Below are 27898 nucleotides of genomic sequence, written 5' to 3'. Positions count from 1 at the left end.
GATAAGATCCATTGTGACCCGGGCCCTGGTGAGCACTGATCCTTTCATTGCTACATTCCAGTGAGGCAGAAACTGCTGCAGCAGAACGGGAAATATATGACTGGTTCCAACCATGCAGGTTGTAAGTAGATGGCTCCACGTGGTCTGTTGCTTCTCTGTGCCTCCATTAACTCACCAGAGACTTGCTGGTGCCAGACATAGCCACTGGTATTTGTCTTCTGCAACCAGCATTTTAAAAAAATTGTTCTGAAGGTCTTCAGTCCTTCCAGAGATTTTGGCTGTCAAAACATTCCAGTAGTCTTTCTTGGCTTTTGCCGTTGTGAATCTCAGCATGGGTTTTCATTGTGTTTAGTTTGATGGCTAAGTAATAAGAGCGCTTGTATTTTGTGTGTGTTGGGATTTGTTTCTTTGTACGCAGGATAAATCCCAATGGATTCTGTAGGTAACTGAAAATTCATGTCAATTGGAAGTGACCCTTCAATTATGTCCTGGTGGGAAATGATTCTTTAAAACATACCTGGGTGCAGTTAGAATAGACTTCACCTTGTCTCAATTTGAGATTTCAAAAGCACTATGAAAATTAACCCAGGAAGAAATGAAATCTGCTTTATATTTTAACTATTTAATCATCACTTCTATAGCGCATATTGAGAGGGCTGCATACACACCATACATTTAAAGCATGTCCCCCTCCCCACAAATTGTGGGAACTGTAGTTTACCCTACACCAAGAGCGCGCTACAATTCCCAACACCCTTAGCAAACTATAGTTCCCAAGATTCTTGGAGGGGGAGGAATGGCTCTTCAGGTGTATGGCGTGCATGCAATTCCAGACACTGTAGCAAACTTGTGTCTCTCATACTGAAAACAGCAACAACCCCATAAACCAAGTTTTTCTTTTTCTTTTGGTCTGGATGTCCTGTGTGATCTTTGATTTTTGGTTGCTCTCTGGTAATATTAATTAGATGTATGTCTTGACAGCTAAAGAATTATATTTGTGATAAATCAAGATACATACAGGGAGCTGACAGAGAGAAGAGGAAGGGGCCTCTATGAGAGGCAGGTCAGAGTGGTTTTTCTCAGGGTGGGAGACAAGGAAAGAGAAGCTCTCCCAGGTGGGAGGATTAAACTCTATGTTTAAGGTAAAATGGTGACCGAGGGCTACACAGATATATTTATATATTTTTTATTTTATGAGGATCATATGAGGATTATTATCAATGTATCTTTCTTTTTCTCTTTGGTTTTTCTGTTTGATATATTGTTTTTTATTATTCTTTTTATTAGTTTGGATTTTATGGTATATTCGGTTGAAGACCTTTAATAAAAAAAAGAATAAGGCTGCAATCTCATACACGCTTCCCTGGGAGAATTTGAGATATGTATAAAGTTACACTGTAACAAAAGTTTGTGTGTGTGTGTGTGTGTGTGTGTGTGTGTGTTTTCTTCTAGATCAACCATGGTTGTAAAAGAAAAGATTAAAAAGACCTACGGCCCACATGTTGGGATGAGCACGGCATATGCCAGCGAACCAGACTTTACCTGTGAAGATAAGGCTACACAAACCAACTTTGATAGCCCGAGAGATGGTATGACCCAGGAAAAGGCAACAAATCCATATACAGCCCAGATGTTTGTGCCGAGCAAGAAAAAATACTGTATGCTGAAAACAGAAACACAAATTCGAGAGAAAGTCTCTGCTGCCAAGCCAGTGTCAGAGCCTGGGGACTTTCTCGTGAAGGAAAAAGAGAAGAAAGGTCATCATGTTATCTCGCCGCCGCCGGAAAACGAAAACCTTAATCAGGTACAATCACTCTGTACGAATTGGTGGATTTCTCTTTCCCAGCTATCATCTTCTCCTTTTGCACATATCATTGGCCACAACAATACAACACAGACCCCCTTAAAGCACAAGTCTATGTCTGTTTACTCTGATGTAGGTCCAATGGAGTTCAGTGAGACTTACTCTCAGGTAAGCAGTTATAGGTTTGTAGCCTTTATGGCTACTCTGTCAGACCATCACTTCTGTGTTCACATTTTTGCATCCTTCTCAGGGGTGAAGAGGCTTCCCTCTTTACACTTGCTCCTGCAGCCTCCAAACTCTCGCTCTTTCCATGCCATAAACTATTTTACACATGAGATTAAAACACCCAGGTGCTTTCCTCACACGATATTGATGACACACCCTCTAATGCAGACGTTTGTAAAGTCAATGAGCATTGTGCCAGTGTGAGTTTTATACACATTTGTATTACAAACCAGAGCCACTTTACACCACTTTTGTGAAAAGGCTCGCTCATTTGCAAATTTCGAAGTTATATCTCCCTCTTGTTATGGGAGAAGACCTCTGTTTTCGACTTCCGAGTCAGCGCCAACGATGAATGGCGGACTTCCTCCGATCGGAGGAACGGGCTCCGTGGAAATTGGGTCTTCCCGCCGCGGCGAAGGCGGGGACCCGCTAGAAATCCCAGGCGGAGAAGCCTGGGAACGTGGGGTTTGGCAGAGCACCAGGAGCGCCTCCCCTACTCACGAGGAAACCCCTTTTTGGGGCTCCAGAGTGAAGTGGGGTGAGCAGCGCGGTGCTGCGAACCGATCGCTATTTCCATGGAGGGAAGCCGCACAGCCATCGCCGGAGAGCGCTGACTTTTTCCTGATGACATTCGGACTCTAAATCAAGTACCCGTGAGTAAAAACGGAGAATTGGATCAAGAAATTTGCAAAACTTTTGAATTAGGCACAAGCGGGAAGGTTTAAACAGGAAGTCTGCCTTCCGCTTTTTGTATATAGATTGAAGCAAAGACCTTGCAACCTAATAGCCTGGAAAACTGCTTTAAAGTTGGAAATTTCCTGCATCTACAACCAATAAAACCCCCTTGGAAAGCAGGAGAAAAGGGGGGGGTAAATTTGACTGTCTAATCCTGCAGGAGGAGAGTAAAGGAATCTAAGTTTCCATCGTCCCAAACCTGGGGACGGGGTGTCGGGACAGAAATTGCTTGCGATGTCCATTGATTGAAAGTGGAGTATTTTGACAGATAGGTAAAAAAAGAGAAGAGAAACAAATTAACTTCAATGCTACCTTCTGCATTTCTGTATTTTAAAGATACAAAGTATTTGAAAATTGAAAGGACTTGAAATCGAAAGTAACTTTCTTTGTTGGATACTTTAAAAAAAAAGTGGATACAAATTGTATCCCCTAGAGGGAGCCTGTCAGTTTGCTGTTGCTGTTTATCTGGGATCTACAGCTGCAAGTTTTTGGATCGTGGGACTTGCTGTCTGACCTTGAACAGAAATGAGTTGGAAGGAATGTTTGGTGTCTGCCCTTGGTTTGACAAATGCCCTGCTGCAGCAGCTGCAGGACAAAATGAATTTGATGCATGAAAAATTGGACTTGATGAGTGCTGTCGCCAGTGAATATGATTTAACAGGGAATAAGGATAAAGAAGTTACACAACAACCAATTCAAGAAACTGGCTTGACAAGACAAGTCCAAGGGCAGATGAAGAAGGAAGAGGCAGTAATTACTCCTCAAACAACACAAAAGGAGGGATTCAAAGTCCTGCAGGAACAAAAGTTACTGCACTGGAAGATTGAACTTGGAGAGTGCTGGGATGGGTTTGAAGTAAATGAAGCTCTTAACTCTAGAGGGACTATGAAACAGGTGAATAACTATCTTTTGGAGAAATATTTTTTGGACTACAAAGATGACAGGGAGTGGGACTGGGGGGAAGGGGCCAGTCTGACAGAGGAAAAGGGAAACTATTACTGGATGGAAACCTCCGGAGACCCACTCCCTAAGAAATCAACAACAGACAAAGAAGTGTGTAAGCGCAAACAAGGACAAGAAATCGTGCAGAAGGGGCCTAGAAGAGACTTAAGGGCCTCCGATATTAGAACACCAGATTGATGGACTGGAAGTAATGAACTGAAAGGACTGACATGACCCGAAACCAGGAAGAAGGGACGTTGGATAAAAATTAGAGATATCAAGGGAAATTCTTTTGTTAATTTTGGAATCAGTGTAACATTAATGAAACACCAGGGAATATGCCGGAAAGGAACTAAATTGGCTTTAGTAGAAATGATTTAAGGAGATATGAATGAATAAGACGTAAACTTTGAAATTTTAAGATTTTTAAGATAAGATAAGGTTAAAGAGATTAAGGTAAATTGAATTACAGATTAAATTAAAAGAGGGAAAGGTTATGTTGAATTAATAAACAAGATAGATTGTGAAGATTAATTATTTAAATTAAAATTGAGAAACATGGGAAGAATTTGCTGGAATAATGAATTAAACTAGAATACAAAAAGGGAGGTGTGAGGAAGTTCAAGAAATAAGCAAATGAAAAGTTGTAATTTGAGATTTGTATTTTTCTTTTTTCTTTTTTGGTTTTTTCTTCTTGTTTTATTTTTTGCTGTATTTTTCTGTTTTTTCTTGTTTTTGTTTATGTATTGATGAAATTTTGAATAAATATCATTTAAAAAAAGAGAGAGAGAGAGAGAAGACCTCTGTTTCCACACACTTGCCTTGATGGTCTAGGCCAGTGTTTCCCAAACTCCAGCTGTTTTCGGACTACAATTCCCATAATCCCTGACCACTGGTCCTTCTAGCTAGGGATGATGGGAGTTGTAGTCCAAAAGCGGCTGGAGACCCAAGTTTGGGAAACACTGGTCTGGGTGATAGATGGCCTGTGGCCCGCCACATGTTACTGGGCACCAAGTACCATCAGCCTCAGCCAGGGCAGCCAATGGGCAGGGATGATGGGGCCAACATCTGGAAGGCCAGATGTTCCCTGCCCCTGACCTAGGTCTTCTTTCTGCCTGGACATCTCATATAATCTTGGAAACCTTTCAGAGTATTTTTGTCCCTGCTTTACATTTGAATACTGTAATTGTGATGTTGGAATGTATGTGAGTGTATGTTAGAAATCAGCTCCAAGGAGCTCAAGGCAGCATATGTAGCTGTGCCGCCCCTTTTTATCCTCACAAAACCTATGAAAGATCACTGAGTTAGGCTGAGAGATAGTGACTGGCCCAAGTTCAACCCAGTGAACTTCATGGCAGAGTAGGGAGTTGGTTCTGGGTCTCCCTAGTCTGACTCGAGCACTCCAACCATTAAATCCAACTTCTCCAGTTCAGCAATACTTTTAGCTTGTCTATTGTGGGTGTTCATCTTTTGGATAATGGATGTATCCCCCACAACTGCCTCTTCTCTGTTTTATTTCAGATACCTGAAGGAGCTGATGCAGAGTCCACTGTGACGGGTCAGATACTTTTAGCCATTGCTAGCCTGAGGGACACAGAAAAAAATAGCATCCAGGCAGCTTCAGCTATGCTAAATTCAATCTTGAAAAAAGAGAGGAACAAACTGAGGGGAAAGGTAAAAAAAGAGAGATGCTTATGGGTTTCAGAAAATTGAGGTGGTTGTGCCTTGTGGGTTCTAGCAATGAATTCTAGAGACAGACAAAAGTACTGAAGCAACTAGCTGTTTGTATGCCAGCTTATTTGGTTGCCTGCTTGCATTGTTCTGATCAATGAAAGGGATCTGCTAGCCCAGTTATAGGTTTAGCCTGTCAGGTAGTTTCTTCCCAAGAGCAGTGTTGTGATAGCCACCTCAGTTCTCTCCCCCCTTGCTACCTGCCCTTTAGGTGTTTTGCTGCTCCACACATGCACATAGGCTTTCCAAACGAACGAGAGCCACAGTTTCACCCCCTCAGCCCCCTCAGCTGGGCAAGCTCCATTTTCTTGGATGTTCATTGGCTCTTTTTGCATCCCTGTTTCCTGACCTTACAAATGCATCACAGCCAAGAACTTTTGGGGCTCCACAAGAGCAGCAGTACCTCCAGGGATGGTTTAACCATTAGGCGAACTGCACACCTGCCTAAGGCAGCGAAATGTTAGGGGTGGCAAAATTAGAAGGACGTACACGCAAACGCGAGAGGCAAGGGGAACTTCAGCTGGGTATGAGAGGCAGAGAAAATCCAGTTAGTGATCTTCCGTATCATCTCTAGCAATCAGTGGGGTGACAGATGTCACAGGCAGATTGCCCTCGCTCACATCCATGAGCTAGTCCGGATAACTATTACTAATTGATTAATCCCTTTGGGTTTTGCTCAGTAAACTCCTTCCTCGCCTCGTCAGGGCTTGCAGATGGGTTTCAGACTGGGGAACTTCCAGCCCTCCCTGGAGAAGCCAAGGTTTGAACCTGAGATTGTCTGCAATACTGTACTGAGCTATGGTATAGAGAGGGAATTGAAAATAATAATAATAATATAAGAATAATAAGAATAATAAGAATTTATTATTTATACCCCGCCCATCCGGCTGAGTCTCCCCAGCCACTCTGGGCAGCTCTCAATCAGATGTTAAAAACAGTACAGCATTAAATATTAAAAACTTCCCTAAACAGGGCTGCCTTCAGATGTCTTTTAATGATAGGACAACTGCTTATTTCCTTCACATCTGAAGGGAGGGTGTTCCACAGGGTGGGCGCTACTACCGAGAAGGCCCTCTGTCTGGTTCCCTGTAACCTCACTTCTCTTAATGAGGGAACTGCCAGAAGGCCCTCAGCGCTGGATCTCAGTGTCCGGGCTGAACGAATGGGGGTGGAGACGCTCCTTCAGTTATACAGGACCGAGGCCGTTTAGGGCTTTAAAGGTCATTTAAAGGTTATTCACACTGCAAGGTGACCATGCTAAGTGATCAATGACATCAGTATTTCACCTGCTATATCCTTGCATTGCCACACTGAGGGACATAACAGGAATTAACCTTTCATAACACTATTTTCAGCCCTGCCAGTGGGCAGAGACTGGAACGGCCATCAGTGGTCAGTGTAGGTAAAATTGAGCTGTTGAGCCAATGGTCTGATTCAGTATAAGTCAGCTTCCTATGTTCCTATACCAAAACAAAGACAGGATGAACTATCTGTAGTTCTCTAGAAGCAAAGCAACTGCGCTGCTTTATCTGATCAGTCTGCTTGTTACGAACATCCATATGTAGGTCAGATTCCAGCAAATTAAATCAAACTCTGAAGTGCTAGCAGGTATCTAGTTGGTTGACACTTGAACAAAATGACTGAATGCAAATATAGTAATGTGTGTACACTGCTATTTTTCTAGATAAGGAGGTGCCGGAGCTCAGCCATCTTTTTCTCCCAAAAATCACCTGCCAGGGATGGCACATCATACTGCTTCCATGCATTTTTTAATCAAAAGTTTTCCATGGCTGTGGCAAGCGCTGCGCTTTCTAACTGCTCTGAGCAACTAGAAATGTTTTTTAAGAAGGAAAAGAGAGAGAGAGAGAGAGGAGGAGGAGGAGGAGATGTTCAGGGAAGCCCTCAGGCTACCTTGAAAGTTCTTTATCGGTGATAAATGCATTTTTAAAGCGTGCAGAATATTTAAAGGATTTTGCCAAACAAATCCGCACAGAATGGAATAGACATGTCGGTCTACTCATATGCAAGGAACATGAACATTAAGAGCATTTTGTCCATCCCTAGTAAAGGATAGTGGGCCTCTCTTATCTCTGTCTAGCAAGCCCTCTCTGCTGCATATGCATGAATATATATATATATATATATATATATATATATATATATATACACACACACACACACACATATATATATATATATATATATATATATATATATATATATATATGTATATGTATATATGTATGTATGTATCTCGGTGCAGATTTCTAAGCTATGAGAGTTCATATTACTGTACGCACTCCCCCAATTCTGAATTTAACCCAATCACTATCTGTAATGCCTGTTTCAAAAACTCTCAGCTGATTCAGTCACTGCAAGTCAGCCTAGAAGCAATCATGTTTAGACATGTTCTAAACATCCAAATTATTCTCAGGTCAGAGCAGTATCTGAACAGCAAGGGTCTATTGGTTGGAGGGGCTGCATATATAACCATTGTAGTGCAGTGATGCAATTTGTTGAGTTCATTCTAACCGCTTTATGACAAGAGCACGGCTATTTATCCAAACTGCTATCTTTTCTGTCGCACTGCAAGCCATTCTCACCTAGACACTAAGAAGTGCTACAGCAAATAAAATGCAAAAGCAACAGAAACTGTGAAAGAATCTTCAGTGTAAACCCTTGTTTTGTTTTATCCCAGGTGCCAGAAATCATTGATATTATTTATTTCCACCTGCGAGCTATCCAGGAACCTAGTGCAAGAGAAGTTGCCATAGGGGCTGTGTGCCTCCTGGCTGAAAAACACACAGAAGAAACTGTTTCAAGCCTTCTGAAACTCTCATTGCTTTGTGACAGGTGAGGAACTGAGTTGTCGTCCATGATTCCCTGTGAAGTAAGTTAGGCTTTGACTTGCCCAAGGCCACCAGGTGAGTTTCATGGCTGAGTGGGAATTTGAACCCAGGTCTCCCAGGTTCTGCGCTCCAACTGCCATGCCACACAGGGAAATAACATTGATTCACCTGTGTGAGTTCCTCTGGTTGCCTCTGATGGAAAAATCTGTGGGCTAAACTGGCAACGATATCACTCGCTCTACCTACTCAAATATTCAGAACTTATACCAGAATATTGTAGGTGACCTTTGTCACTTCTTAACCAATGTAAATATTCTTGGTGATTCAATTACACTGAGCTAGCAAAAGGTCTGAACAGCTGTCTTGAGACAGCACCTAAAGTGTGTGACGATAGTCACCAATTATCCCAAGGTGACAGCATGCACTTCATTTTATTCCTGTGAACAATGAATCTAAGGGTAAACCAAGGAATATCATAAGATGCTGCCTTACAGCAAGTCAGAATATTTATCCAACTAGCTCAGTATTGTGTACACCGGGGGAAAGGAACCTTTGTCTCATGAGCAGCCATCTTGGGAGCTGTATTCCAGTGGTGCGTTCCAGCTGGTGACATTTTGCAGTTTTTAGGCAAGTGTGTCTAAAAAAGCAACATATCAATTATTCTCTGCATATCCATGGACAAGATAAGAAATTCCATGTAACAGAGACCAAGCATCCTTTTCATTCAAAACTGACTCCATAGCTCTTATTTAGAAATTATACCACACCACATGAAAAATGCATTTTTGAATTTGTTTATTGTTTATACCTGCACATGCATTTCCAAAAAAACCTAATCATACAAAAAAAAAAACCCAACCAACATTTAAAATGTGAGGAAAAGATGCTTGCTGGTTTCCCACAAGCATCTGGTGGGCCACTGTGAGAACAGTATGGAGGACTAGATGGGCCATTGGACTGATAGCCAGCAGGGCTCTCTCTTCCTACATTGTCTGTTCTGGGGGTCATTGCTAGACTCAGGTCTTTTTATTTTAGCTGGAGCTCACCAGAACTCAGTTCTGGCACCTCTCAGGTGGGCTCCATTGCCATTCTAAAAGAAGGAGGTGTTCATGGTGAGTTCCGGCACCTCTTTTTCATAACACTGGCTAGACTGATGAAAATATCAAATCCTATAAAATGCTTTTAGCCCTCTAGTAGTAAACAAACAATTATTATTTGCAGCAAACAGGCTTTCAGTTCTGTTGGGCTCTTTTATCCATCTTAATTCATGTACAGTGGTGCCTCGGGTTACAAACGCTTCAGGTTACAAACACTTCGGGTTACAAACTCCGCTAACCTGGAAGTAGTACCTCAGGTTGAGAACTTTGCCCCAGGTTGAGAACGGAAATCGTGCACTGGTGGCAGTGGGAGGCCCCATTAGCGAAAGCGCACCTCAGGTTAAGAACAGTTTCAGGTTAAGAATGGACCTCCAGAACAAATTAAGTTCATAAAGCCAGGTACCACTGTATATACATATAACTCCACTTTAAACAACACTAGAAATGCAAGAGAGAATGAGATCAGCAGTGGTGTGTGTGTGTGTGTGTGTGTGTGTGTGTGTGTGTGTGTGTGTGTAGACACTGATATAGATTTGTTTGTTTTAATTTTAGGCATATCACTCAAATCTGGGAAGCCTTGGGCCAAGCTAAACAACCTGTAAGACTCCAGGTTCTTGCCAAGCTTCTTGAAGTGCTGAAAAGGAAACCTTGCCTTAGCGGCGAACGCCCAGGATCAGATGGAAAGTTCACAGACAACTCCTCCCTTCTACCGCTAGCCGTGAGAGAAATATGCTATTCCTTTACCTCCAATTTTAACAAGCTGTGCTGTGCTAGAGCATAGACTGGGATCTAGAAAGATGCACAACTTGGAGGCCACCACCCAATAGAGCAAAGTTTGGGAACTGTTTTTGGACAACAGTTCCCATCATCCGTGACCACTGGTCCTGCTAGCTAGGGATGATGGGAGTTGTAGTCCAAAAAACCCCTGAAGACCCAAGTTTGGGAAACCCTGAAATAGAGAGTGCACAAAACATGGCAGCCCTGTTATTGGGCAGAGTGAGGTGGTTGCCTCAGCAGCTGATTCTGGGAGTGCAGGTGGAGCAGACCCTCCTGGCTATACCTTCTGAGCCCACCTCTCTTCTTTTTAATCCTCCTGGGGCCCGCACTCTGGTGGTGAGGATGCTTTCTTGTTCTTGGCATGGACTGGCTGGCTAGCTGTTTTGCCTGGTTGCCTTCCCCCCAGCACATCACCAACAGTGTGATTGGGAGAGGCCTCTGCCCTGACTGACTGAGTGAGTGAGTGAGTGAGCAAGCAAGCAAGCAGAGAGGCAACCAGCCCAGGCCATGTACTCTGGAAGGAGTTGGACATGTGCATAAGTTGCTTAGCTCATGCCCTGCAGCAAGCAGGTGCTAAGCACAGAAGCAAACAAAGTGTTAGAGGGTAGAGCTCTGTATGTCACAAGGCCTGCTCCCATGCTAACCTGCTGCCCTTCTGTGCTATGGCGGATTCTCTCCCATTCCCAGTCTTTAAGTAGTGTTCAACCGAAGGGTGCCATCTTATCATTCATTTCAAGCAATAGAATGTTCTGGAACCTGTGGAACTAGGCCAAGATATGACCAGACTCGTTTTCTGCAATGGCTCCCCATTTGTCGAATGCTCTCCCCACAGAGGTTCAGCTGGCGCCTTCATTATACACCTTTAGGCAGCAGGCGAAAACGTTTCTCTTCAACCAGGCTGATTAACACCCAATAACATTTTAAACGTGTTTGAGGGAGGGCTGTTATTGGTTTGTGTGTGTGTTTTGCTTCTTGTTTTTATTATGTATATTGTTTTTTAAGCTTGTATTTTGATGTTGTGAACTGCCCTGAGATCTAGAGATGAAGGGCGATATACAAAATTAATTAATTAATAGTATTCTGATGCCCCAGTACTGGACCATCTCTATGCTTGGATATGCAATCTGGCAATATTGCTTACCTAGTTCGTAAATGGACCAGTTACAGAAGATGTCGGGCTTTATGGGGAGAGGGGACAAAACCGGGAAGGGAACGAAAAGGACATGAAAAATATTCTAGGTTGCTTGTCTCCAGGTTTTGCTAGAATCTCTCATTGTAGCCATACAATAGGAGTGGTCAACGAGTCCACAGAGGTTGTTAGACTTCAGCTCCCATCAGCCCCAGCCAATGGGGCCAGTGGTGTGAGATGATGGGAGTTGTAGTCCAACAACATCTAGAGGGTGCTACGTCTGCCATAAAGTAACCCTAACTCACAGTCTTAGGTTAAGACTGCAATGTTCCGAGAACAAACATAACGAGTGATATCTGCTTGTAGGAGAACAACCAAACTTCCTAGAATTAAGGTCTGTTGTTTTTTTACTCTGTTTCAGGCAACAAAGGCCCTATGCATAATATTTAGGGATAAAAAGTGCAAAATCCCTATGAACAGCTATTACGTATCTGTGATCATCTTCCTAGTTATTCAGCTGCACTACTTGATGAACTGTACAGATTCCGAACCTGGACAAGAGGACATAATCAGAACATCAAACTACATTAGGTAACAAGCAGCTAATGGAGTACTACTAACCCTGTAAATATCAGTGTCTGATAAGAACATAATTCTCTCTTCTTTGGCTTGTAAGGAAAGGCTCCGGAGGTCTTACTCTTTCCTGCACTGCAGCAGGAGAGCTATTCTCATTAAAATGTCTTAGCAGAAAAAGGCTTTCTAATCTGAAAAAGATTGTCCATTCCAAAATGGCTTTACTGAGAAATTTATTTTGCTTTATCAGTAAAGTCCCATTGGGCTTTTATGTGGTTAGGATATTGCCTGCTATGCAGAGGTAAGAGTCAGTTGCTTTGCCCAGTTTTGTTTCTGCTCCACCTGTGTTGTCTCTGCCTCTGACCAGTTCGCTATTTCTTGCCCTCATCAAAGCAAGGGAACAATGAGCAAGATTCCATGAGCATTCATGGGATTACGATGCCCTGGACCATACCTTCCCAAAATGCACGCAAATATTTTCCTCAAAATAAAAATTCAAAAAGAAATTTCATCATCATCATCATCATCATCATCATATAAATAATAATTAATAATAATAATAAACATGCATGCTGTGTTCCTTTCCAAACTCGGCTTGTTCTAATGAACTGAGCTGTCTACACCACTTCCTTCCTTATTGTTTCAGGTTCAAATTACAGTAATAATGCATTTCATAACCTTCAAGATGCAAGCTCCTAGTAAACCAAACCACAATCATTTATAAAGGATTTAATAATGCCATCTAACAAAACTCATGAAGGGGTGTGTGTGCCATAGGGCTCTAAGTAAGGCAATTGTCCCTGTCAAATGCTTTTTCTTTCCCTGAATTCAGCTGCGCCATGGATGCTTTAAAGGCTTTGGTGAAAAGGCAGAAGGCTCCTCAGGCGTGTTTTACGAGTCTAACAGGAAGCTGGGACCTTTTGGCTTCACCAGAGAACTACCTCGAAGGAGTTCTCCTTCTGGCCAGGCAAGTAGTGGAGGACCTGAATTTGAGGCTATTGTGTTCTTCAGTGTGCCTTCTGCATATTCAAAAATAAAGTATTGTTTATATCCTTACAGAGCCCTTGTCAAACATCATCATGGGCTTGACTATGCGGTATTTACCAAGGTGATTCCTCTTCTCCATCATGGGGATGACCAGCAGAAGCTGACGGCAATGGCCTTTTTCACTGCAGTATGTCTATTTTCTTGTTTGAGTAGCATCTTGAGAAATATGACATTACATAGCCATTAAGTGTGGTCCTAGCAGAACACAAAACTGTAAATGTGTTTGTTTTTGCATCCTCTTTTTTTGCCTTCAGACACCATGAGGAACAGGCAATGGTTAAGAGGAAACATTCCATTGCTGTACCAACAGATACAGTACTTTATATCTACTGACAAACCTCCTAGCTCTTACATTTTTTCACCCCTCCATTACACAGCCTATGTCAATGTTGCTTGGAAGCTTTCGGCGGGCCAAGCAGAAAAAGCTGTGGAGAGTATATGTGAATGTATTTGCATATATGCATGTGTTTATATTTGCATAAATGCTTACGAGCTACTTAGAATAATAGAATTGTAGAGTTGGAAGGGACCACCGAGGGTCATCTAGTCCATCCCCCTGCAACGCAGGAATCTTTTGCCCAACGTGGGGTTTGAACCCACGACCCTGAGATTAAACGTCTCCCTAGTTGTGAGGAATATGACTAAGGCCACTGTTGGCATGCAGCCCTTGGGAGGTTGGAGAGACCCTCAGGACAAAAAAGGCTCCCTGGCGTACACTGAGTGGCAGTGGCTTGAGGAGATCTCTCACAGCCTTGTCTGGAGATGCCAGGATTGAATCTGGGGTGTTTTGCATGGAAAGCAGATGCTTTCTAGTCACTGAGCTAGAAGCCCTTCCCCAGTCACTTAGGAATGGAAAACAAATGTTAGGTTGGGCCCTTGTATATTCACTCAGTTCCAGCCTGTCTTTATGGCAGGGTTGCTGTACACATTCTTCTCCCCCTCTCTCCCACTGCCACGTATAATGTAAATAATTTCAGGTGCATTGCATAAGTATAGGTATGCGGTGAAAAAAACAACTCAAGAAGTGCAGATAACACAGCCTGCCAACAAAATTTGTAGCCAGCAGAAAAGTCACTGTATTTTTCGCTCCATAAGGCGCACCTGACCATAAGACGCACCTAGTTTTTAGAGGAGGAAAACAAGAAAAAAATATATTCTGAACGAAACAGTGGATTTTTGTGGTTCATGCTGTGGCCACAGACACGTGATCTGATGGTGAATTTGGGGTGACCCAATGCAAAAATCCTGAGGCTCCATGGGCTTTTACCTCCCCCCTCCCAGGCAGCCTCCGCTAGTGTCCCTTATCTCTCTTCTGATCCCACCGATCAGCTGTTTCCTTTCAACACTGCCTTCCCTCTTGTTTGCCTTACTGTCTTTTCCTTAGCTGGAGCAGTTTTTTGCTCCTCCTCTTCTTCTAATTTCTCTCCTTATTGCTTTAGTCTTCCTGTTTTCCCCTTTGCAAGTTTGCTGTCTTTACCTCCCCCCTCCCAAGCAGCCTCTTTTATCTCTAGCGTCCCTTATCTTGCTCCCGATCGCTTGCTGATCAATGGCTTTGTTTCATCACCCACTTCTCTCTTTCAAAAAAAAAAGCATGATCTTCTTTTTGCCCCTGGGCAATTCAGCTCCGGGGACCACACATTCATTCCATAAGACGCACAGATATTTCCCTTTACTTTTTAGGAAGAAAAAAGTGCGTCTTATGGAGCAAAAAATACGGTAGAGACGTCTGAAACAGACCGTGACTGCAACACAAAAAGCAAAGCAATACTATTCCAGCCAAATCCTACCACTTTACCAATATTTTTTTCATATAAAAAAATAACAGTCTTTGGGCTTGAGGGGAAACCCTTATCCATTAACTGAAACACCAGCAACAGCTGAGAGTGACTCCAGTATTCTATCATTACCTTTCGATAGCTGGCAACGTATAGGGAAAGTTCTCTGAATTTCCTGCCACATATTTACTGGTTTGTGTTGTTCAGCTTCTCTCGTCTGAATCCACCTACACGGTGCTACAAAAACATTACATCCTGGGCCTGTTGAAGAACTGGCAGGCTGATTCATGCCCAACCTACCGCTGGCTCAGTCTCCATGGAATGGGCAATGTGGCGCGTCACCTGCAAAACGTGAGTGATTTCATTTTTGTTGTTGCTGTTGCTTAAAGGAAACTCTAGCTAAGGACGAGGTGGAGGTGTTGAACTGGTGCTCTGCACTGAAGCAAAACATGCTATACTGAAACAAGAAGTTGGGGGGAGTATCTTTAAGGAACTGATCCAGGGGCAGAGCTCCAGAACCTGTGTCAGATGCCAGGGCCCAGGCATGGGAATATGTGAATAATAAGGGCATGTGCAGAGTACCTTTTCTCACCACTTAATAATCACAGCTAGATGTGAACGTGGCGAGACTATGACAGAAGCGGGATAAATAGATTATATTTTCAACTGAGTGAGTGCTCAGGGGCAAGAACTATTGGGCAGTATTCAACAAACGTGTCCCATCTATGTGCCCCACTTAGGGTAATGGAGAGTCTTTCCCCAACTCCCAATTCATAACAATATGAAGGGAAAATAGGGGCCTTGACCTAGGAAAACAGACCAACAGATACCCTGGTCACTGGGCACAGACTTACAATGGTGGAAGTGTATAGTAATAATTTCTAAATGTGCATCTATAGTTATAAATTAGCACATGTACATTTTATGCAAATCTGTGTCATGGGGCGATACATTTCCTGGTTATGTGGCAGTATGCGACCACCAAAACAATGCTTTGCATTACAGTAAATGAGAAATGGGAGGAGAGGGGGTTGTGAACACGGTACTTGTTCTCAGTCCAATAAATCTGGTTTGCTGGACTGAGATTATTACTTTTTAATTGGGCTTATGTCTGCATCCATGATATGTTTCAATAGCATCAATGAATGAAACAGTTGTGGTACATAAATGGGCATCTGTTTCCTGAGTCTGGAAATGGTTAAATAATTTGTCACACTGGAGATTCCTGGTGGTAAATGCTGTAGTGGAGGGGCTAGTCATGGCGTTCAGTGTGTGAACTTGGGCCAACCATCGTCTGAGCCTAGCTTACCTCACAGGGTCTAGCCTACATCACAGGGCCTCACCCTGAGCTCAAGCTCTCTGGCAGAGGATGTTATCACCCCCAGCTCTGTTAAGTTTCCCTGCTACTCCTCTGCTTCTAAAGCACCAGGGTATGTTCAGGTTTTATGTATGAACGCCCTGCACTGGGGGAACAGTTTCTAGGCTAGTAGGTATGGCTCCCAGGTAAGGCTTAAGCCTCACACCTTTCATCTTAGGAATGGAGTGAAGCTTATCTGCAGCTAGTGATATTGCTGACCAGGCTCAGATACAGTTTTGTGCAACTCTGAACATTTGGGTTCCTTTCCTTCACGGATGAGACTGAGATCCAGTGGAGGATCCCACTAGTGGAATGGAGGGGAGGCTATTTCTCCTGATTCCCTCCTTCCCGCTTAAATCACCTCTCATATTGTTCTGGTAGGTTCCCCCAACCCTCCAGAGCAGATTTTTGGGAGGGCACAAAGTTCTCCAGGGAGGAAGAGTATGGGAAGTGTTCCCCCACTCCTTTCCACTGGTGGGAGTACCACGTGTGCACAGCTCTGGTCAGGGGACAACAGCAAGACTAAACTAAGGATCCCAGTCACATAATGTGAAATTGCTACTGTAGTCTAACAGTAAAAGGATTTTGGTGTCCTTTCAGAAGAAAGAGCTCTCCAACCTGCTCCTGGGTATACTTCCAAGTTTTAACGACACTGATGAGAAGGTGATTTTGACAGCTATGGAGGTCACAAACAAGATCGTAACACTCCACAAAAACAATATAAACATGAACATATTTGTGAAGATCGTCAAACAGCTTCAGCCTTTCTTGGCCGACGTAAGTTTCAGAAGAATTGTTCATCTATGTGAGGCGGGCTTTTCCAGGTGTAAGGGGAAAAAAAGAGGAGCCAGAACTCACCATGAACGCCTCCCTTGTTCTCTTATAATGGCAATGGTGCCCACCTGAGAAGTGCCAGAACTGAGTTTCGACAAGTTCAGGCTGGGAAAAAAGCCCTGGATATGTCTCCTGTATGCTCTTTTCAAGTGGCAGTGGCTGCAGCCATTGAGGATGTCTTGCCCAAGTGCCCCCTCCAAAAAACCAAAAAAACCCTGGAGCCGGCAGAGAACAATTATGTTTAGGATTGCAGTCTTAAGCATATTTGGGTCATGATGCATTTATTGGGGGGGGGGTGCACAGATCTTAGAAAATTACCTTCAGTTCGTACTCCAGGCACGGAGTCAACCCATGGTATCTAAGGATTAAAATGTAAGCCAGGTTGTTCTTTCTCACAGCTCAGATTGAAGCTGGTTTGAGGGAAATGCATCAAAAGGCAATATTTCACAAGAAACAACAAAATAGACAGGTAAAGGTAAAGGGACCCCTGACCATTAGGTCCAGTCGTGGCCGACTCTGGGGTTGCGGCGCTCATCTCGCTTTATTGGCCGAGGGAGCCGGCGTAAAGCTTCCGGGTCATGTGGCCAGCATGACTAAGCCGCTTCTGGCGAACCAGAGCAGCGCACGGAAACACCATTTACCTTCCTGCTGGAGCGGTACCTATTTATCTACTTGCACTTTGACCTGCTTTCGAACTGCCAGGTTGGCAGGAGCAGGGACCGAGCAATGGGAGCTCACCCCGTCACGGGGATTCGAACTGCCGACCTTCTGATCGGCAAGTCCTAGGCTCTGTGGTTTAACCCACAGTGCCACCCACGTCCCGTAACAGGATAGATACAGGATAGATAATAGGGATTGTGGCTAACATTGTGCAAACACCTCTTCCCAAACCAGTGGTGAGAGTGCCCTGGATGCAGTGTAAACAGGAGTATCTCTCTACATAGCCTCAAAGTCTCTCAGGAAGGTTATCAAGTCAAACTTTTTCCTTTCTCTTTCATTCCCAGGGGAGACCCAAAATAACCTGTGCGGCAAACAGGCTGTTTCAAGACATGATTAAGAACCTGGACGTGAAAGAAAAAGCCGCTTTGCAGGACCAGGTTCTCAACAGTATTGTCACGTTGCTACTGAACCTCCAAGATCCACATCTGACTGCGGCTAAGGTAAATGATATTGTGCCTTTTTGCAAAGCCTTGATAAGGACGCCCTAAGGGCATAGCTGTCAACCGTCCCTTATTCGGCGGGAAAGTCCCTTATCCCAGCCCCGTGCCCCGCTGCTGTCCCTTATTGATGATATCCCTTAAATTTCCCGGGTTTCAAAGGAAGCAGCTCCTCTCCCTCCCTCCCTGCTGGCCAGGGAGGCTCCAACTGTGTTGCTTGGCTGCGTTGCTCACCCAGTAAGGAGTCTAAGAACGACTGGGGCGTGGAGCTTGCATGCCTTGTGCCGATCAAATCGGCCACGTTGCCTGGGGACTCGCCTTTGCTCAGCGCTTCCCAGCGGAAAGGTGACGGTGGTTTCCCTTGCTGCATCCCCTTTGCCGGGTTGCTGCGCTGTGGGAACCACCTCTTGAGGCTTTGTTTGGCTGCTGGCTGGGCTTTCTGCCTTTGGCTCGGAGGGGCTCAGAAGTTGAACATACCTGTGCCCTGAAAATCCCTTATTTTGGCTGCTGATCCCCTATTTTTGAGGCTGCTGGTCCCTTATTTTCAAATCTGTAACTTGACAGCTATGCCTGAGGGAGACGTCAACCAAGTTCTCTCTGGTTGGCCTCTTCCTACACCGATGGGATGTTGTGTATTTACCTGGCAGTGCTGGCAACAGCAAGAGGCACCCATAACAGACCTTTCAATCAGTGCTGGGCAGCTGGAAACAACCAGTTAAATTTCTAGGCTGAGGGCATTGTGGGAAATTAAAATGGAAGCTCACAGGCCTAGGAAGCATCAGCAGTCCGCCTGGCTAAAGTGCCGGAACCCTAGAAGCTGCCCAAAGATGCCACATGGTGGCAACAGTTCTGGTGAGGCCAATGGGGGCTTCTCAGGGCACCCTTACACCTGTGACAATGGCCACAGCCAAAAAGTGCAGCTCTATAGTCCAAGGCTAGAAGGGCCTCTACTGGCAAGATGTACTGCTCATGGTTCCAAAAGCAGAAAGTTGCTTGAACAGCAGAAGCGCAATCCTCTGCTTTGCACCTATTTATCTTTGCATGGATTTGTTCTAATGATTTATTGCACTTGCTCACCGCTTTTATAATTGAAGTATCCAGAATAGTGTGCGACTTTAAAATACAATTACCGACAGTTCAGTTTTTGAGGCTGACCAATAAAATAACAAAGTCCGAATAATGCAGTGCTAAAAATATAATTACTTTGGATCAGAAGACAAGGCAGCACCTGCATATTTTGTTGCAGTGACAGAATACTGCTGGGGATAAAGGTGATATTTGAGAACAGGCCAGTTGAGGGCTGGAGAAGTACAGTGGCTCCTAGAATGTGGGGTTGCCAGTCCTGAGTTCAAATCTCACCTTAGCCATGACATTCTTGGGCCGCTTAAGCAAACTACAGTCTCCTAATTTCAGCCCCTACTCCCTGTCTGGAATATAATGCGATAACGATAATGTTGACCAACCTTCCAGGACTCATGATATTACAAGTGTAAGCAGTGGTGGCTGGCGCCCATTTCAACTAGTGGGGTAGAAGGCAGGGAGACCAACTATAGTTGGAGCCCAAGCTAACCCCAAGCCAACTGGTTTTAAGAAAGAAGGTAGGCAGGTGGCGACTGAAAGCAGATTGAGGTTGGTGTTACAGTGGTCTATTCACACTAACGACCCAGCCTCTACTGAGTGAACCGTGCTTTGAAGACATAGCTCAGTCCCCGAGGAAGCAATTCCTAAAAGCTTGGGAAGTAGGTGGTGTGAAGAATTCCTATGAGGAAATTATTAACTGGTAGACCTCCAATGACCAAACTGGAAGCACAGACAGAATAGCAGCTGATATACACCTCATTCTTCTTTTTCAGTATACTGCGCTTAAATTAATTGGATGCTGATTTTTCAAGAACAACAGTTTGAAATCAACAGATATGAATTCATTAATGAATAAGGAGCAGAACGTTCCGGAATTGTTAGAACCAAACTGGGGATGGGTGGAAACTTGGGCTTGTTGATGGGTTTTCCAAACTTGAGTTTCCAGCTGCTTTTGGACTACAACTCCCATCATCCCTAGCTAGCAGGACCAGTGGTCAGGGATGGTGGGAATTGTAGTCTGAAAACAGCAGGAGACCCAAGTTTGGGAAATACTGGTTTAGAAGAAATTGTGAGCTTCGAAAGCCATAATGATATATTAAGGTTTCTTTATACATTGGGTTTTGGTGGCTTTCGTCATTATTTCATTTAGCTCTGCACTCAAGAGAGCTAGAAACTTCCTTCTCTAAATAAAAGTTCTGATCCTAATGACAATTCTTAAAAGATCCAGCAAACTACACAAAAGGGCTTAACAGGAAGCAGATTGCACACAATTTTTTTTTTTAGATGATTGAGGCAATTACATATGGCCTTATAAAATTTATTTGGCTTTATTCGACTTTTTTTTCAAATTATCTCTTTTTTTCACTAATTCTGGGGAAGGCTTCTTGTCTCTCTTGTTTTACAGAGTCGTAGAGACAGCTTAAAAGAGTGCAAAGTCTTCTTGGGATGGACTGCAAATGACAACCAGGACTCTTGGAGCATGATTTGCAAGCACCTTGTGAGGCCCTTTGTACACACTGGGATCTTTTCAATATTATCCGTAGACTTCATATCTGTTGATTTCAAATGAACCAGCGAAAGTGTGTGTGGCAGAGAAACAGGCTTCCTTCAGCCACATTGAAGGAATGTATATGCCCTTACCATATGTGTTTTGATAATCCCTGGCCAATCCTGCGGAAATGTTGCATTAGAACAGTTTCCCAAACTTGGGTCTCCGGCTGTTTTTGGACTACAACTCCCATCATCCCTGACCACTGGTCCTGCTAGCTAGGGATGATGGGAGTTGTAGTCCAACGACAGCTGGGGACCCGAGTTTGGGGAACTCTGCATTAAAATTCCCCCAAAACAAGAAAACCTGATGCATGTCGTCCAACGATCACATAGCTGTTACTGGATTTTCCCCCCAAGGAAGGTGATTCCATAATTTTGGCCTCCATGCATTGGATTTTACTTGCACAGGGTGTACTTGAATGTGCCATTCCCACGTGGATGGCCAGGGATGCTAGAGGCAGGGACAGCAGTCCATGTGATAGGCTGGATCCTGGAGGGGGAGCAGTATTGGCCAATCCGGCCCCATGACTCTACAAGTTTCACTTCTGTTTCTAAAAGATCCATTCTTAACTGGCAAATATACCCTGTCTATGCAGCCATTACGGTGTGTTTATCAAAGTGTTCATTTTGTAGGTTAAGGAACATCCAGGGAAACTACGGAACTTTCTGGACCTGGCGCAAGACTATACTCAAAGCCCACAAATGCATACAAGAAATGCGGCCACCATGTTTATAGGTATATAAACAGAATCCTTTCATCTTTATTTGCCATCCCAGTTCTGTCACAGCTCGTAAGACTATTCTGCTTAGGAGGAGAAACTTATTTGAATTCTTATCTACTGAGAAGTAAATCCCCACTCAGTTCAGTGGGGATTTACTCCCAGGAAAATGTGTATAGGATTGCAGGCTCGATTTACAGTTCTGTGCACATTTACCTAGGAAGTCCCACTCAATTTAATGTGCCTTGCTTACTTCCAAGTAAACTCATGCAGAATTTCACTGTTATCTGGGCCTGCATTCATAAGCAACTTAATAAAACACGACAGGCATGTGGTCTGTCTCTCCCTGGTGTTCATTTTTCTCCCTTTAGGTCAGTGGCTTGTCAAATGGTGTTTCCAAGAAGCCATGAAATTCATTGAAAGCTTATCATGGGCAGAGAAGCTTCTCTGAGGATGGAGCCTGACCATCATCACCAATCTTCCCCTGCAATGTATACTTGTAGGGAAAGTGCTAGGAATGCAGGACGTCCTCTCATTTCAGTTGGCCAATAGCAAGCCAGACCAGCCTGGCTGATGTTCTGTGTAAACCGCTGCAAACAAACAGATGTTTTTTGACAGAAAAATCTGTGCAGAAAAGGTTTCCTGAGGGTAATTCTGAAAGCTTCTCCTCTAGACTTTCCCATGAGGAAATCTTACTTTTTACTGCTGTGATGCCTAGGAATCTGTTCCTAGCCCCAGATTTTCAGTGGTGAGACCCAAATTCTGAAACTCCATACACCACAGATATGCCTGTCTAGTCTCTACATTGAATGATTATAAAGATGTTCATATTCTGCGAGGCATTCAGTGATGGCAGTTGTCCTGGGGTGTTGTGAGTGGGTGTTTAACCTATGGATGGCTTTTATCATTCTGTTCTTTTCTTAACCAGATTGATTTTTGTGTATGTGCATGTTTATATACTCTTCTGTTTCGTTTTGTTTATATTTCTGCTGTTGATTTTAATGTTATTTTTTGAGAGAGCCACCTTAAGGGATCAACTGGCCTGTGTGGCAGATATTTTAAAAACCAATGAAAGCAATATAGTTTGGGCTCTATCTGCAGATAGTAATCTGTGTTATTGAAGAAGTTGGTGGCAAATGCTACCCTTCGTCTACAGAGATATAACTGAAAGTAAAGTAAATAGCCCTTTTTATTTACACTGAGTATGGCGTATCTCTAGATTCTATCTTGGAGCACTTAGATTCCAGTCCTCTACAAAAGTCAGAAGTGGACTTCCTGAGGCAAGGTAAATATCATAATATCATCCAATAGTAAGATGTCTGCATTTTCTTGTATTGCTACTGGATTCAGCTGCTTATTGCTGTCTGCACTAATAACAGAAATAAAATATGCAGACCTGTAGAGGAAACTGTATCTGTACCATTTCTGTACATCTTTCTTGCTGTTAAGCACAGCACTCTTTGTCATTCATGAATAGAAAAATAAATAGATAGATAGATAGATAGATAGATAGATAGATAGATAGATAGATAGATAGCAAGCACACACCTATTTCCTTGTAGGGACTAGCGAATCTGTCCTTTTTCCCAATCTTAAATTCAGTTCTCCCTATTTCCACATTGCTTTGAAAATTTTCTTTTAAAAGAACATTTTCTTATGAAAATCGATCAGCAATTTAGTATGAATTTCTCCTCATATTCACTTTTCTGCAAAGCGCATTGTCTCCAGTAGAATGTAGATTCGTAATTTCCACTAAAATGTGCATTTTGTGCATACTTCACCTTGGAATATGCATTTTTGCACACCTGGCTAGAGGGGTGCAATGCAAAATTCAGAGACGTGCAGATTTCCAATGACAAGCTCTGTTTAGGTTTGCATAGTGTTTTGGAACATGCAAATTAGGTAGGTTTTCCTTTAAAGATGCAAACCTGCCTATAAATGCAAACTGAACTGAATATCTTCCCCACCCCTGCCTACTGGTCAAGGTCATACACTCTCTTTCATATCAGAGAGTTTGCGGGACTTGTTTAGTATATTTAGATCAGGGAGGCATACATACATTCTCCCAGGTTTTATCCTGCAAACAACCCTTTGAGACAGGTTAGATTGAGAAATAGTGATTAGTCCAAAGCTACCAAGGGGACTTCATGGCTGAGTGGAGATTTGAACACTGCGACTCTTCCAGGAGGCTTGTCTAGCGAGCATTCGTTCTGATTTGTTTTCACAGAATGTGTACAGAGGTTATGCAATGTCTGCTGTTTACTGAGTGTTCATTCTGATTTGTTTGCACAAAAGTTGTGCACCACATCAAGCGATTTGGTATCCTACACTTTCTAGCACACATTTTCCTATCACTTCCCTTTCCTGAACAAAGTTTGGCGTTGTGGGGGTGGGTGCAAGAGTGCAAAATACACTTCAATTGTGCAACCGGAAATGACCGGTATATACCGTATTTTTCGCTCTATAAGACGCACCAGACCACAAGACGCACCTAGTTTTTGGAGGAGGAAAACAAGAAAAAAAATATACTGAATCTCAGAAGCAAGAATAGCAAGATGGATTGCTGTGCAGTGAAAGCAGCAATCTCTCTTGCTGTTCTGGCTTCTGTGATAGCTGTGCAGCCTGCATTCGCTCCATAAGACGCACACACATCTCCCCTTAGGGAGGGAAAAAGTGAGTCTTATAGAACAAAAAATACGGTAATTGTATCCCACCCACAAAACAGTGACAATCTGGAAGCTTCTCCCGGCTCCTAGCCTCTAACCCTCTAATCACTACAACCCACCAGCTCTCTTGTGTCTCTTCATTCATTGCAAAATTAATTTCACCGCTTTTCATTCCCACCTTTGTCATGAAAAGCTTTCACAGATGCACAAACAAAACAATCCCTCTCACTCGCTCATGTGTACGACATACACTGTTTAGCATTACAGTATCTCTTCTTTCTCTATTCCATGGTATGCTAAGGCATAGAATGCTTCTTTGTTAACCCAGCCTTGCCCAAAGCAGCTGTTGTATTTGACAGGGAGGAGAACTGGGTCATTCCCATGTCAGGTCTTGATCTGCCCTTTCCTCTTTGTCTCAGCTTTCAGCTCTTTCCCATCAGAAGCACAGCGCCCTGTCCCGGTTGTTCCAGAACCAGAAAAAGTACGCAGGTACTGCGCAGACCTGTTCAGATGTTCCCGCTATTTCCCAAGGTACGTTTTCTTTCAGGTTGTACGGTGAAAATTAAGCGTTAATAGATTTTAAAAAAGCTACCAAGGACAAGAATGAAAACAAGAGGGCTAAATATTCCTGAGCAGTGGGGGTGAAAATAGGCTGCAGAGCATTTTTTGGTACTAAGGATGACAGTAGACATGGCGGCGATGTCTTTTCACACATCCACCCTGTTTGTATAGAAGAGCGTAACATGCCTTAAGAAGAGCCCTCCTGAATTAGGCCAACATCCTATTCTCAAAAGTCACATCCACACCATACATTTAATGAACATGGCGTCCTCCAAAGAATCCTGAGAACTGTCATTTGTTCAAGGTGCTGGGAATCATAGCTTTGTGAGGGGTAAACTACAGTTCCCTGTTGTCTTTGTCCATGGAGTTTTCTTGGCAGGGATACTGGAGTGGCTTGCTGGTTCCTGCTTCAGGTGGATCATGTTTGGTCAAAACTCTCCACTATGACCTGTCCATCTTGGGTGGCCCTGCACAGCATAGCTCATAGCTTCTCTGAGTTATTCAAGCCCCTTCGCCATGGCAGGGCAGTGATCCATGAAGGGGATCATATAGAAGGCTGATCGCTGAAGAATTGATGCTTTTGAATTATGGTGCTGGAGGAGACTCTTGAGAGTCCCGTGGACTGCAAGAAGACCAAACCTATCGATTCTTAAGTAAATCAGCCCTGAGTGCTCACTGGAAGGACAGATCCTGAAGCTGAGGCCCCAATACTTTGGCCACCTCATGAGAAGAGAAGACTCCCTGGAGAAGACCCTGATGTTGGGAAAGATTGAGGGCACAAAAAGAAGGGGACGACTGAGGGCGAGATGGTTGGACGGTGTTCTCGAGGCTACCAGCACGAGTTTGACCAAACTGCGGAAGGCGATGGAGGACAGGGGTGCCTGGTGTGCTCTAGTCCATGGGGTCACGAAGAGTCGGACATGACTAAATGACTAAACAACAACAACAAAACTACAGTTCCCAGTATTATTTCAGGGGAGACTTGTGCTTTAGACGTTCCTCTAATGTTTGGTGTGGGTGTGACCTCAGTGGCCAAACAGATGCCTATAGGAAGTCCACAAGCAGGACCTGGCTGCAACGCCACTCTTTTCCACCTGCAATTTCCACCAACTGGTATTCAGTGGCATACAGTCCCCTGGCAATAGTGGCATACGGTCCCCTAAATGTCCCCCTGGCGCCTCCTTCCCCAAGCCTGGGAAGTTTCTGCCCAGCTTAGGGAGGGAGGCACGATGCTCTCAACAGGGTCCAAGAGTCCTCCCACCGCCTTCCTCAAGCCCGCCTGGCTTTAGGAAGGAGGCAGGAGGTCTCTGCATCCTTTCAGAGGCTTGGTGCCTCTTTCGCAAAGCCCGGGAAGCTTCTGCCCAGCTTAGGGAGGAAGGCGTGGTGCTCACGCACGCGATGTCGGGAAATCGTGATGTCAAGTGTGCACCGTCCTATCCCCCCATCCTCCTTGCAAGCTGGCGGCTCTAGCCCTAACTGTTCCCCTACGAAAAATTTAACTGCACCCTACAGTCTGGCAGGGAAGGAACTAGTAACCCATGGCTTATAACCCATAATAGTCTCAGCCTCTGTGAATTTCTCTAATCCTCTTTCAAAGCCATTCAAGTTTGTGGCCATCCCTATCATGTGGCCTTTGAATCATGGTGGGATTTTGGTTTGTTTCTGTTCTTGTTTTTTGTGTCTTTTATATTGCAATTTTATGTTGTGAACCGCCCTGAGATCTACGGATGAAGGGCGGGTATACAAATTTCATAAATAATAATAATGATACTTCTTATGGTAGCAGATTCCACAATTTAACTATGTGCTGTATAAGGAAGTACTCTTCTTGGCTATCCTGAAAGCTGGGGTAGAATCTGTCCCGCAGGCAGGGGTGCATAAAAAAAGCACACTGATCCCAAAAACCTCCCCACCCCATGCCTTATTTCCCCCAATATGAGAAGCAGGAACGTGGAAAAGTGACTGGCAGACCGAATTACAGTGGTACCTCTGGATGCGAACAGGATCCGTTCCAGAGCCCCGTTCGCATCCAGAAGCGAACGCAACTTGCATTCGCGCGTCTGCACGCGTCACGATTCGCCGCTTCTGCGCATGCGTGTGACATCATTTTGACTGTCTGCGCATGCGCGAGCAGCGAAACCCGGAAGTAACGCGCTCCGTTACTTCCAGGTCACCACAGCGCACAACCCGAAAATACTTATCCCAAAGCTACTTCAACCCGAGGTATTGTATTGTAACATATTGTATTGTAACATATAGGAGGAGAAGAGTTCTATGCACTCCTTTTAGTAGGAAGGTAAGCAGGACTGGTCCATCTAGGTGAAGTAAGCAAGACTGATCCAAGACAGAATGTGAAAGGCTCCTCATGCCTCATCCCATCATGTTGTACCTAAAGCCATCCATACTATTTTGGTATATGTGGCAAAAAAAAAATCCACAAATGTCTCTCCTCACCCCCAGCAGTAAAAATATGAGATGATAAATATCTACTCCCATTTAATGACACCCCAAATCAGCACAGACTCCTCACTCTGCCTCATGGTAGACTCTTGTCAGCCCCCATCCCACATTTTATATGTAAATGGGGCAGACACATATAACCTCCCCCGCCCCCGTGTCTGGTTTGGCACAAGACTAGTAGTTTTATTTTGTTTTGTCATTATGCACTTTGGTCTCATGCAGGCATGGCCAAACTTGGCCCTCCAGCTGTTTTGGGACTACAATTCCCATAATCCCTGACCACTGGTCCTGTTAGCTAGGGATGATGGGAGTTGTAGTCCCAAAACAGCTGGAGGGCCAAGTTTGGCCATGCCTATCTCAGAGAATCCCACCTGGACCAATAGTGTCAAAAGGTGTGTACTGCATCACCTACTGAAATGTTAATGATGATTCCTTTTCTTGCTGACCTTTCTGCTTTACAGATCTTGTATTTGACGCCTGTATCTGAAGTTAATATCCATCTGAATAAAGAGCACTGTATGAAATTTCACGGTGAAGTCTTATTGTGGCGTTCCTCTCTGAGGTTAGGTAGTTTTTGCTGCTAGAATTGGATAGGAAAGTAGCTTTCTTAAGGAGAGGTGGATCATTCGATGTCCTTCCTTTGGCATTATCATAATGTAAATTCAGAGTGTTCTTCTAGGCAGTAATCAAAACCCTCCTTAAGATGGAAGTGTATGAAACCTCCTTCCAGCAGCTTGCTTGCTGCCCACAGCTGCCTGCACTCCCATTGATTCAAGTATCTGCTCATTCAGTTCAAAAATATGAAGCAGCCATTACTAGGAATGTTTAA

The 27898-nt window shown here is 43.9% G+C and overlaps 1 protein-coding gene across 5 annotated transcripts; it reads left to right on the top strand.

Annotated features, from left to right (window-relative positions):
- LOC310761102 (maestro heat-like repeat-containing protein family member 6) lies at positions 1 to 27598 on the top strand. Of its 5 annotated transcripts, none has more exons than XM_083610686.1 (16): positions 1 to 121; positions 1453 to 1804; positions 5228 to 5380; positions 8136 to 8290; positions 9936 to 10101; positions 11711 to 11880; positions 12695 to 12829; positions 12922 to 13036; positions 14892 to 15035; positions 16645 to 16818; positions 17880 to 18035; positions 20518 to 20610; positions 21297 to 21399; positions 22602 to 22667; positions 24468 to 24579; positions 27531 to 27598. In XM_083610686.1, exons 2-16 carry the CDS (start codon positions 1460 to 1462, stop codon positions 27541 to 27543), a joined length of 2100 nt encoding a protein of 699 aa, XP_083466812.1. In that variant the 5' UTR covers positions 1 to 121; positions 1453 to 1459; the 3' UTR covers positions 27544 to 27598. The 5 variants fall into 5 exon arrangements, with proteins under 5 accessions (XP_083466812.1, XP_083466810.1, XP_083466814.1 ...); XM_083610684.1 differs by having other exon boundaries at positions 16642 to 16818; XM_083610685.1 differs by having other exon boundaries at positions 81 to 207; positions 16642 to 16818.
- Positions 27599 to 27898: the final 300 nt, after the last annotated feature.

The sequence above is a fragment of the Podarcis filfolensis genome (assembly GCF_964270895.1).
Source record: "Podarcis filfolensis genome assembly, chromosome: 4".
In the NCBI taxonomy this organism is placed as follows: domain Eukaryota; kingdom Metazoa; phylum Chordata; class Lepidosauria; order Squamata; family Lacertidae; genus Podarcis; species Podarcis filfolensis.
The sequence above is the reverse complement of the archived record's forward strand: the minus strand, read 5'-3'. Positions and strand labels throughout refer to the sequence as shown.